The sequence below is a fragment of the Leopardus geoffroyi genome, chromosome E2 (genome assembly GCF_018350155.1).
Source record: "Leopardus geoffroyi isolate Oge1 chromosome E2, O.geoffroyi_Oge1_pat1.0, whole genome shotgun sequence".
Classification (NCBI taxonomy): Eukaryota; Metazoa; Chordata; class Mammalia; order Carnivora; family Felidae; genus Leopardus; species Leopardus geoffroyi.
The window spans coordinates 18,861,577-18,874,377 of record NC_059335.1 but is presented as its reverse complement, the minus strand read 5'-3'; the positions used below and the strand labels follow the sequence as shown (position 1 = coordinate 18,874,377).

Here is a 12,801-nt window from a genome sequence, read left to right as displayed (position 1 = left end):
CATTTGACAAAATTCAGGAAATACCCTTTCATGACAAAAATTGTGGTTTTTGTTTTTTTTTTTTAAGATTTTATTTTTAATCCTTTATTTTAAGTATTCTCTATACCCAACGTGGGAATTTTACAACCCCAAGATCAAGAGTCGCACATTCCACCAACTGAGCCAGCCAGGTGCCCCTCATGACAAAAATTCTTAATAAAATATGAAGAAAACTTTATCAACCTGGTAAAAGATGCCTTTTACAAACCTACAGCAAACACTGGTTTTCGGGGAGCCTTGCTGGCTCAGTCGGTGGAGCATGCAATGTGACTTTTAATCTCAAGGTTGTGAGTTCAAGCCCCACATGGGGCATGGAGCCTAGTTAAAACAGAGTTTGTTTGATTTTCTTTGATTACGGTATAATGTATATGCACTCAGAAGAGTATGCATATAATGGTATAATGATGAAATTTCACAAAAAATGTAAGCTTCATTTAGCAGACTTTTTTTCTTTTTAACAGACTTTTTAGAACAGTTTCAGATTTACAGGAAAATTGAGAAGATAGAACAGAGTTCTCACACCCAGTTTCCTCTGTTAGCATCTTATGATACATATGTAACAATTATGGAACCACTACTGGTATCTTTATTAACTGAAGTCCATATTTTATTTAGAGAGCCCTTTGTTTTTACCCAGTGTCCCTTTTTTGTTCCAGGATACCACATTACCATTAGATGTCTGTTATGTCTCTTTAGGCCTCCTTTGACTGTGACAGTTTCTCAGGCTTTCCTTGTTGTCTGTGACCTCCAAAGAAATTAGGAGTCTGGAGGACTGGTCTGGAAGAGTACTGGTCAGGTATTTTGTAGGATACCCCACTATTGAAATTTTTTTTTTTTTTCATGACATACTATCATTTTGAGCTGTTGAGAGGGAAATCACAGAGGTAGTTAAATTGCCATTTTCATCACATCATGTGAAGAATATGTTATTGACAAGATTGATGACTGTTAATGTTGGCCTTGATCACTTAGCTAAGGTAGTGTTTGTCCGGTTTCTCCACTGTAAAGTTTCTCACTTTTTTAATGTTTATTTTTGAAGGAGAGAGAGGGTGCGAGCAGGGGAGGGGCAGAGAGAGAGGGAGACACAGAATCCAAAGCAGGATCCAGGCTCTGAGCTGTCAACACAGAGCCCGACGCAGGGCTAGAACTCACGGGCCATGAGACCATGACCTGAGCCTAAGTCAGACACTTAAACTACTGAACCACCCAGGCGCCCCTTTCACCCCCACTTTCTATATTGTGCCATGCACTTTGGAAGGAAGTCACTCTGTGCAGCCCACACCTAAAAAATGGGAGCTGTTTTCTGCTTCCTTGAGGGCAGAGTATCTATGTAAGTTATTTAGAGTTCTTCTGGGGCGCCTGGGTGGCGCAGTCGGTTAAGCGTCCGACTTCAGCCAGGTCACAATCTCGCGGTCCGTGAGTTCGAGCCCCGCGTCGGGCTCTGGGCTGATGGCTCAGAGCCTGGAGCCTGTTTCCGATTCTGTGTCTCCCTCTCTCTCTGCCCCTCCCCCGTTCATGCTCTGTCTCTCTCTGTCCCAAAAATAAATAAACATTGAAAAAAAAAAAAAAATTTAGAGTTCTTCTGCCTGGAAGGTTTGTCTCTTCTCACCTGTTTATTGATTTATTCAATCATTTACATCAATGTGGACTCATTGAATGTATTTTATACTTTGGGTTATAATCCAGTAGGGTATTTTGTTGCTCAGATTGTTCTGGCTTTGGCCATTGGGAGCTCTTTCTGTTGACTGTGCTCTTAGACATATGCCATCAATGTGTGGTGGGGTTTGAGGAGCAATTCCTTGCTTTCTGGTACTAGAAGATGCCCCAGGCTCATCATGTCTATTTCCTGCCATTGTATCAGGCCTTTCTCCAAGGAGCCCTGGTTTCCTTTTATTGAAGAATGGCATTAGAAACTCAGATCTGAATGCTCGTCATGCTATTACGTGTTGTTTCTTTTAAGCCCTTTTAGCCAACAGAGCAAAAAAGTCTTTTTATACTAATCTGTATGTATACACACAAATTTACAAACATTTCTGTTTCTAACTATCTATCTATATTAAGGTAAACATGAATTCATACTGGTGTCTCCCTAAACTCTAGTCCATTACTATGTGGATCATTCTAGCTTCCTCCCCTTGCTTATCTGTGCACGCCCACTCCCACCAGTCAGAAACCTCCATTATTTACCATTCATATGCTTAATACAAGCATTATTTTTTTTTTTTTAACTTTTTAAATGTTTATTTAGTTTTGAGAGAGAGAGAGAGAGAGGGAGAAACAATCCGAAGCAGGCTTCAGGCTCTGAGCTGTCAGCACAGAGCCCAGTACAGGGCTCGATCCCATGAACCATGACCTGAGCTGAAGTCAGATGCTTACCCGACTGAGCCACCGAGGCGCCCCATACAAGCATTATTTTTAATGATAAAAGTTATAAAGCATCTCCTTTGTAATCTGAGATGGCATAAGGATGCCATTACTGCTGCTTTTATTTGATGTTGTAATGAAGTTCCTAGCCAGCATAATAAAACAAAAAGAAAATAGAGGATTAAGAATTGGGAAAAGAAGAAACAAAACTGTTGTTTACATACGGTATAGTTTACATACTGTATAGTGAAAAGTTCCAAAGAATCTATAGACAAATTATTAGAAATAATGACAGTTTAGCAACATGGCCAACTAAAAGACGGCATGTCTATATGCAGTATCGTGCGGTTAGAAAATATAAAAGTAGATAACTCACTATAAAAGCATATAATTAAATATTAAAGATAATTAAATGTGAAGCATCAGAAAACATGAAATACCTGAGAATAAATCTTAAGATTTGTAAGACCCAGTGTGGAAGATTAGTGAGTACTGGCACATAAAAGGAAGTATAAAATAAAAGGAGAGAATGTGTCCTTGATCTCCAAGTTGATCTATAGATTCAAATGCAATTCCAGTTAAAATCTCATCAGAGTTTTTATTAGAATTCATTCAGCTGAGGGGCGCCTGGGTGGCGCAGTCGGTTGAGCGTCCGACTTCAGCCAGGTCACGATCTCGCGGTCCGTGAGTTCGAGCCCCGCGTCAGGCTCTGGGCTGATGGCTCAGAGCCTGGAGCCTGTTTCCGATTCTGTGTCTCCCTCTCTCTCTGACCCTCCCCTGTTCATGCTCTGTCTCTCTCTGTCCCAAAAATAAATAAACGTTGAAAAAATAAAATAAAAAAAAAAGAATTCATTCAGCTGATTGTAAAATTTATGTCAAGAGTAAGGCCTAAACAAACATTCCTGAAGTAAGTTAAGGTGACTTGTTCTAATAGATGTCAAGGTTTAATAAAAACTGAAAGGAAGTTACGGTGTGTTGCTGGTGCAGAGATAGAAAAATAGACCATTGGGACAATGCAGAATTCATGACCAAGGTTGCATAGGAGATACCAGATGAAAGAAGGGATTAAGTAAAAGGACAATTCATTATCAATGTGGAAAATATTATATTCCCTATTTCAAATAATATATGAAAATTAAGTCCAGAAGGTATTTAGATGTGAAAGGAAAAACTAAATCTTTCTAATATAGGGGGAAATCTTTATCCTTAGAGTTCAGGAACGATTTCTTAAGACACAAAAAGTGCCAACCACAAAAGAAAACATTGATTCATTCAAATTCATCAAATGTCTTATGAAAAGACATTACATATGAGAAAATTTTTGCAACATAAAATCAACTAAAAATTATGATGTATAATATATTCCTGTAATGAGTAAGAAAAAGACAACCTGACAAGATAATATGAACGGGAACTTTTCGAGGGAAACCCAAATAGGAAATAAGCAAATGAAGATATGTTCACCTTTATGACTAACTTGGAAAATTAAGAATAAAATCACAATAAGATACCATTTTACACTAAGTAGTTTGGCAAAACATTAAATTTAGAGAAGCAAATTGATAGGAACTCTTACATGCCATTGTGGGGGTGGAAATTGGTACAGTGACTTTGAGAACAAGTGGACATTTTCTTGTAAAGTGTATCAGGAACTTTGAGATGACTGCTTTTTTTTTTTTTTTTTTTTTTTTTTTAATTATTTAAAGGATTCCTTTAAAAAGATACCTTTCTTATAAGTCAAGTACTTGAGGAAAGGTTGGAACATTATATTCCTGTAAATGTTATTAAATAGTTTATAGGGTAACTGAATTAACAAAAAAGAATTTCCGCTAATGTATTACTGTTTCTTAAGGCCTGTTAGTAGTAAAGATATATACTACCATGAAAAAAATGTCTCCTTGCTTATTCCTGCTGATTCCTAGATCACCCAGCATGTGGCAGGTGTGTAACAGTGTTTTTTGCATAGCTAACTGCATGTGTACTTCACAAATATTATTCTGGCCTTAGAATGTTATCCAAATTGGAATGTAAAAGCTGCTCACCTGGATCTCTCTGTTTATTTATTTAATTTTGAGAGGGAGAGAGAGAGAGCACGAGTTGGGGAGGGGCAGAGAGAGAGAGAGGGAGACAGAATCCCAAGCAGGCTCCACACTGTCAGCGCAGAGCCTGATGCAGGGCTTGAACACATGAACTGTGAGATCATGACCTGAGCCAAAATCAGGGGTTGGACAGTTAGCCACCCAGCCACCTAGGTGCCCCTGCTCATCTGTCTCTTGCTCAATGATTTTAACGTAGGAATTTGCAGTGCCAAGATGATAGGAATGCATATAGGTCTACTAAAATTTAGCCTTCCTTGTGTTATGGTTGAAATGACGATGCAAGCTATCTAAACAGGTTGCTTTAATGCTTTTAAGTTTATGGAGTATAAAGATTTGGAATATTCTAAATTAGTTGTTTTGGGGGAAGTAAGCAAAGTGAAGATTTGTTCATAATATTTTATTGTACGTAAATATTTCCTGCTCTTTTTGTAGCCAGTTGTTTGGGGAAGAAGATGCTGATCAAGAAGTATCCCCTGACAGAGCTGACCCTGAAGCTTCCTGTAAGTAGATTGGGATATGTTCTCTTATTTAGTGAGCACTACCTTTCTTTTACTAGCTTAATATTGATAGCATAAGAGGAGAAAAAAATAATTGCTGTTATGTGTTAGATAGTATATTATGTGTTTAAGAGACAAAGGAAGAGAGAATCCCACACAGGCACCCCTCCTGTCAACGCAGAGCCTGACACAGGGATGGAACCCACCAACTGAGAGATCATGACCTGAGCTGAAATCAAGAGCCAGATGCTTAACTGAGTCACTTAGGCACCCCATATTATTTCATCTTTGAAAGACTGTTTTAAAAAGTGAGTAGTCCTGTTTTACTAGTGAAGACAAGGTGCAGAGAAATTTCATGAAGGTAGTAAATAGAGCTGAGAGTTGTTTTCAATCTGATTACAAGTCCATACTTTGAACTCTTCTATATGTGGCCTTCAGAAACTGAGGTAGGAAAAGATGCTGATGAGCATATTGTTGTCCTTTCTCTTTGAACTTAGATTGCGTCATGTGCAAGTGACTTCCATGAATGGCTTTTTTCCCCAAAATAGATGAGAGCTTAGTTTTACATTTACAGCTGAAAATGAAATAGTGTTTGTTTTGTAGGGGAACCAATGGAAGCTGAAGCCAGAGCCAGAGCATCTAATGAAGATGGTGACATTAAACGTATTTCCACTAAGGAATGGGCTAAATCAACAGGATATGATCCAGTTAAACTTTTTACCAAGGTTCGATTTGCTTTCTTTATAATTATGGATAGACTTATTCTGTTTTAAAATAGTACATGAAATTGAAATATGCTTTTTATGCCTAATGACGTCTTAATAAGTTGATTGGTGTCATCAGGATAATCAGGTTTTACATTTTTAGCTCTCATGTTAAATCGGTATCTCCATAGGAATTAAAATTGGTGGCTCACTTATACACTCTTGGTCGTCTTTCCTTCCCTCACTTTCACTGAACTTTTTAGTTTTCCTTATAACTGACCTTTGATTCCTGCTGTTTCTTGTCTTATATCCTTTTCCTGCTCAAATCTCTTGGGAATTTGATTGACATGTACTGAATTGCTCTTGAATTCCTAATCCTCGTTCTTGGCTGAATCCCTCTTCATTAGTATATATTATTTGCCTGCTGAATATTTCTGGAGAAATCTAGAAGACTTTTAATTGGCTCTATCTAATTGTAGCCCAGGTAGGTCTTCATGTCTGTGTTTTTAAAAGTCTTTTCACTTCTTTTGTCTTCACTTCCCAGCAAGTTTATCATAATAGATACTTGAAGATTTCTCAGCTTTTCTTAAAAGTGCCTCATATATGCTTAACATCCACACTGAGCAGATGACCTTAAGGATATATTAACAGGTTTGAAACCATTGGACAAAATGTACCTGTTAAGAGAATGTCCCACTTCATACAAATTCTTTTCCCCTCTGCTGTTTGAGAGGTATCTCTTGGAGTAAAGGTTAATTCTTCTACTTTTCCTTCTCCTTGTGCCTTAGTCTTACAATTTTTCTTTATCACTGTATTTTGCTGATTTAATTACAGTATGTTTTGGTGTGGATCTGCTTTTGTTGATTTTGGTGGGAGTTCTGTGTCCTCCCTGGATCTGAATATGTTTCCTTTCCTAGATTAGGGAACTATTGTTTCTTCAGATACATTTTTTGCTCCCTTTTTCTCTCCTCTTCTTCTGGGACTCTTAGGATAGAATGTTAATTATGTTTCATGGAGTCACCCAGTACCCTAAGTCTATTTTCATTTTGTATAGTTCTTTTTTCTAAAAGACAGTAACCTGTCTTTTAGGTCACTGATTTGTTCCTCTGCTTCTTCCATCCTGCTGTTCATTCCACCAAATGTGTTTCTCATTTTCTGTGAGATCATGATCTGAGCTGAAACCAAGACTCGGACACTTAACTGACTGAGTCACCCAGGTGCTCCTGGTTGACTCTTAAACCTATTTCATTTATTTCCTCATTACAGCCTTTTCTTTGGAAAATGGATTTTGATTTTGATTGTGCTTAAAATGTACTTTATTATAGATGGTGACAATATTTTCCAAACTGGTGTCTGTATACCTATTTCCCTTCCAGTTTGAGCAACAGTTGAATGCCAACATAATCTGAAGTATATCTCCAGGCTGTTTAGTAGGTAACTAAGCATCTGCTGTGTGCCAGTCACCACTCTGACAGAAGATATAGTGGTGAACAAGAGAGAAAATAGGGCGCCAACTCTTTCTAGGTAATTTATAGTTCAAAGGGAAAGTTAAACATATAGCAAGTAATATATTCAGAATGTTGTGATAGTAAGTTCAGATGGATTGGAACCCTTTGATACTAAGTAGACTTAACGTACATATTATTTAACATTGTTAGACCTAGTATGCAGGTTCAAAAGAGGCTTTCCAGAGGAAGTGATATTTCAACCCAAGACTTTAAAGAATGGGGCGGGGGGATAAGAATGCTACGTATACAAAGAAAGCCTCAGGTTGAAAAACTGAAACAGTGCCCATTAAAGGGGAAAGTGGGAAGAGGGCTGGAAACATAAGCTGAGGCTAGATCAGGCAGGACTTCCTAGGTCATGACAAGGATGTTATACCAAGGCAATGGGAATCCATTAAAAGGTAGTCTATAGGATTACTATGAGAATACAGTGGGTATGCTGTGCCCTCTAGGTCCTGATAATTCCTATTGTAGTCTATATGGGAAGGTGCCTTCTGGGATTGTGCAATGCTAGATCTGAAGTATAGCCCATTTGTATTCCCAGTGTAGCGTGGAGGAAAAGTAGATTGAGTAGGAGTTAGGATGTTTAAGGTGAGGAACAGTGAAGAATCAGGAATGATAACTGGGTTCCTACTGAACAGGGTGCCATTCTCTGAGGTAGGTAAGGTGGGAAGCAGGTGTGTTGTGTAGGGGTTAGAGGAAAGGAGAAGGTGATAGAATCAATTTTGAGATTCCTGTGGAATATTAGAGAAAGGACAGGTGATTCTAAAGGCAAGCAGAGAGGTTTAGACTGGGATTCATAGGCCTATAGAAAGAGAAAAGAGCGTGAAGATGGTTTAGTACAGAACTCTGAGGGCTTCCCAGTATTTAATAATTGGATAAAGGGCATGGATAGAGCTTGTTCCTGGAAAACCACACTAATTCTCCATTGCCTGGGAGGCTTTCCAGCCAAGTGCTTAAGGTCCTCTACAAAATGTCTCTAACCACATTTGTTACCCAAATAATAATGTGCTTCTCATTTCCTTATGTGTGCACCCATTTCAGATGTTACCATCTCCTTGAACTCTTTATTGATTCTTCTAGAACAGAGTTCCTGCTACTACTCAAAGCTATGTGATTTTTGCTCTAAATTGTATTCTATTTGTATATTTGGCTGCTTTTCTGAAGGTTTAAGGATGTTTAATAAATATTGATAGAATTGAACATATTTTGATAGAACTAGTTCTGAATATTTTTATTAAGCCAATTTTAAATTAATAGCTGACACAATAAGTGTATTGACTAAATCAACTGACAATAGGAAATGCAACTGAGGAAAAAGTAAAAATACTAAAATCATCTGAAATTCTACAGGATAGTGCCATTCATGTTGATATCTCTCAGTAATGTTTATTACGTTTTTTTTTGAAAAAGTAATTGTTTTGTTTTTGAGCTTCCGGGGCAGGTTGAAATAGTAATTGTTTTATTTTTTAACTTTGAGGGTGGGAGCAGACCACGTTTCCAAGATGTTACATATAGGTGGTTAAGAGCTGGTTTTGAGTACTTTACTTTTAAAATGTTTATGCTTTATTGCTGTATACCCATGAACTTGGAGGTATTACTAACTGGTATCTCTAGGCTCAATGATTTTATTCAATTCTTGTGGAGCTGGTGCATGTTTATTTAGCTCCTTGATTGGTGTGATTTTGCTTCTGATTGATCTTTGGGGCTTTAGGTGTGCCTAGGGGAGGTGACAGGTGCAGTGAGCAGTGTTCAGAGTTCCCTTTCTCTGTTTTCCTCAGAATTTCTGCTTTCACTATTTCAAAAGCGAGGTTCTGTGTAAAAATTTCTTTCTATACAAGGTTTAAGTTTTGTGGGTTTTTTTATCTTTTGGAAATTGTTGATCTGTTAGTATCGAGCACGAACTTAAATCAGAATATTCTATGGTGTAGTATTTGTAATCAACAATGATATTGCTATATTTTATCAGCATAGGGGCTGTAGGATTTATGAGATTTTATTTTATTTTGTTTTATTTTTAAGCTTTTTAAAGATGATATCCGGTATCTGTTGACAATGGACAAACTGTGGCGGAAAAGGAAACCTCCAGTTCCGTTGGACTGGGCTGAAGTACAAAGTCAAGGTAAAGACTTTTATGAGGCGCCTATCTGGCTCAGTCGGAAGAGCATGTGGCTCTTGACCTCTCAGGACTGTGAGTGTAAGCCCCATGTTAGGTGGAGAGATTACTTAAATAAATAAACTTAAAAAAGAAATACATTTTAGTCTCTGGGATACCGAAATTGGTAATTCTCTTACCTGAAATCTTTAAATACCTTGAATTTCATTGTAAGAAATTCTAACAGTTTAGAAACATATGATGAAGGGAGATCACTGGAAATCTTATCACCTAGGGAAATAGCCATTATTAACATTTAGGGAATGTCTTTGTAGTTCAGCCCTGTGCACAGAAACAAAGAGGACTTTTGTACATACTTTACGTAAGTTGAATCATACTATTCATATATTCGTACTTGCTCTTTCCATTCAGTATTATTTAACTAGTGCCCCTTGGTTAACCTTTGTTTTGTCTTTTCCCCGAAATAAAGTGTTGTGCTAAGTATACATGCGCATACATCTTTGTACCTTTGTGTATCTCTTAAAAGATTTAGTGTATTTGTAATTTAAAAAAAATTTTTTTTTAATGTCTATTTATTTTTGAGACAGAGAAACAGAGCACGAACAGGGGAGGGGCAGAGAGAGAGGGAGACACAGAATCTGAAGCAGGCTCCGGGCTCTGAGCTGTCAGCACAGAGCCCGACGCGGGGCTCAAACTTACAGACTGTGAGATCATGACCTGAGCTGAAGTCGAAAGCTTAACCGATTGAGCCACCCAGGCACCCCTAATGCATTTGTAATTTTAAATGTGAAAAAAAACTATTGTAGTAGTGGCTACTTCCTTATTCTACCGCCTCTTCCACACATTGTATCTTGTCTTACCTGAATTATATTACACAGCAGTGGTCAGCACACAAACTTAGAGAGTCCCAGGAGATTTGGCATGTCAGTTTTAAGCAGTTCTCCACAGTAACGAATATTTGACTTTACAGACTAAGTTCAAATATGGTTCTGATAGCTTCCACTTACTGAGTGCTGTGTGCTAGACATATCTTTGAATTCCCCAATAACCCAATGAAGTTCTGAGACCATCTTGCAGCTTTCCCGTTTCGGTATTAGCACTTTGTTTTTTGTACAAATCTTTGTAGCATCCTGATAATTATTTTAATGGAATTTGTTTCATATTGGTTTTCTCATTGGTCAGGCATTAATTAAATTGTTAAATAAAACAAACACATGATGTTTAATAGTGAAATTTCTAATATTTTTTTCCCTTAGGAGAAGAAACCAATGCATCAGATCAACAAAATGAACCCCAGTTAGGTCTGAAAGACCAGCAGGTTCTAGATGTAAAGAGCTATGCACGTCTGTTTTCAAAGAGCATTGAGACTTTGAGAGTTAATTTAGCAGAAAAGGGGGATGGAGCTGAGCTCATATGGGACAAGGTTAGTTTTGAAAATACGTGGCAATTCTGTATCACGTGCTTATTTTAGTTCTTGAACCGTAACCAGAAACTAGTAAATTTTTGGATATCATTTATCCCACCAGAATTTGAGAACACAATACTGATACTACACTGAACTATGAATTTTCTGTACGTGAATTCAAGTAATATCATAAAACTTGATTCTGATAATGGGTTTGTGGTTTATAATTATGTTGACTGGAGAAATAATGTGAATTGACTGGAGTAAAATGTTTCACCGGCTTAAAAAAATTTCTTTTGTAAATGCAGATATGTTAATAGAAGTCATAAAATTCTTTTGGAGACAATAGCTCATGGGCCTAATTTAACCTTGAAAGTAATAAAATAGCCTTTCTGTTGAAATAGTTAAAGGTCTGAGACCTCTAAATACAGATTCTTACAAGTTAAAATAATATTTAATAGCAGTTTGTGGTTAGATGTCATATTTTGAAATTTGATGAATTTATTTTAATTGTTAATCAGTGTTTTCTATGTCTACCAATGATTTATCTGTGATAATGGTAATACGTTTCTATGATGGTAGAGATTTGCCCTGAGTTGTAAAGTAAGGGGAAAAGTTTGGTCAGTTTTACTAAGCTGATAATTCTGTGCAAAGTTTGAAACTTTGGTTGAATTAGACATGTAAACTGAAGCTAGTAAGTTTATGTTTTTGGGATTCTTGAAAACATTCTTTTGGTTTTATGTCATATAAAGATTAACTATTAAATATATATTTGCATTATTACTGTTAGAGTGATTTGGGTAGTTTTCATCTGTACACAGGGCTAGATAATGAAACCATGAAACTGGTAGTTGCTACCCTCTGATTAAAATCTACATCTAATGGGTATGATGAACCAATTGCCTAGGGAAGTAGATGTACACTGTGTTGGGTACTGTTAAATATTCACACTTAATCCTCATCACAACCTTCTGAAATATTTCTATAATATTCCCTAATAGTTAAGGAATTTCATTTGCCTGAGGTTAGCCAGCCAGCCAGTGAGTATGTAGAGAACTCACATCCTCTCAGTGCTTTGTCTCAGTGCTTTCTCTTCTCCACTTTAGTGCTTTTGAATTATAGGCTAGGGTAGTATGTTCTCAGTGAAGCAGAAAACTTTGCTGAAATTGTAAGAGACCAAGATAACAATCTCAGAAAGAAGATAAACTGTCAAAGGGAAACTTTTGTTGTATTGCCATATGTGAAAAGAAACAGCAAATACAGGAGACTGGTATTTTATGAAGGGAATTTGGAGAGGGAAAACCAAAAGGTGTAGTCCAGATGTTTGAGTTTTTAGTGAAATTGTTTTCTATAAAAAACCTTTATCTCTTTGCCTGGAGTCTGTATTGTCAGACAACTTCCATTACTGACTGATGCACCTGGGAAAGTGTTGCCATCGTCAGTGAGTGGAATTGGTGTTCTGCTCTATACACTTAGTCTCCACTCATTTAAGTGGGACTGAGTTCCTAGAGGCCTGGTGGGTCTTGGCTTTCTTTTCTTTTCTTTTCTTTTCTTTTCTTTTCTTTTCTTTTCTTTTCTTTTCTTTTCTTTTCTTTTCTTTTCTTCTTTCTTTCTTTCTTTCTTTCTTTCTTTCTTTCTTTCTTTCTTTCTTTCTTTTTTTTACATTTATTTATTTTTGAGAGAGATAGAGAGCATGGGTGGAGGAGGGGCAGAGAGACAGGGAGACTCAGAATCCAAAGCAGGCTCCGGGCTCTGAGCTGTCAGCACAGAGCCCCATGCAGGGCTCGAACTCACGAACTGTGAGGTAATGACCTGAGCTGAAGTTGGATGCTTAACCGACTGAGCCACCCAGGCGCCCTTTGGCATTCTTTTCTTTTTAAATGTTTATTTTATTGAGAGAGAAAGAGAGCCAGTGAGCAGTTGTAGGGACAAAGAATCCCAAGCAGGCTCTGCACTAATTGTGAGCCTACTATTGATGATCCCGTGAACTGGGAGATCATGACCTGAGCCAAAATCAAGACTTGGACTCTTAGCCCACTGAGCTACCCAGGCTTCCCTTGGCAGTCTTGTCA

The 12,801-nt window shown here is 37.5% G+C and overlaps 1 protein-coding gene across 4 annotated transcripts in view; it reads left to right on the top strand.

The window, feature by feature from the left end:
* Nucleotides 1-12,801, top strand: part of UBA2 (ubiquitin like modifier activating enzyme 2) — a 41,280-nt gene that overhangs the window by 10,937 nt on the left and 17,542 nt on the right. For all 4 annotated transcript variants that reach the window (XM_045442502.1, XM_045442501.1, XM_045442503.1 and 1 more), the window contains exons 7-10: nt 4,935-5,002; nt 5,603-5,724; nt 9,231-9,330; nt 10,581-10,747. In XM_045442502.1, coding sequence (XP_045298458.1) covers nt 4,935-5,002; nt 5,603-5,724; nt 9,231-9,330; nt 10,581-10,747 — 457 coding nt within the window. The remainder of the gene's footprint in view (nt 1-4,934; nt 5,003-5,602; nt 5,725-9,230; nt 9,331-10,580; nt 10,748-12,801) is intronic.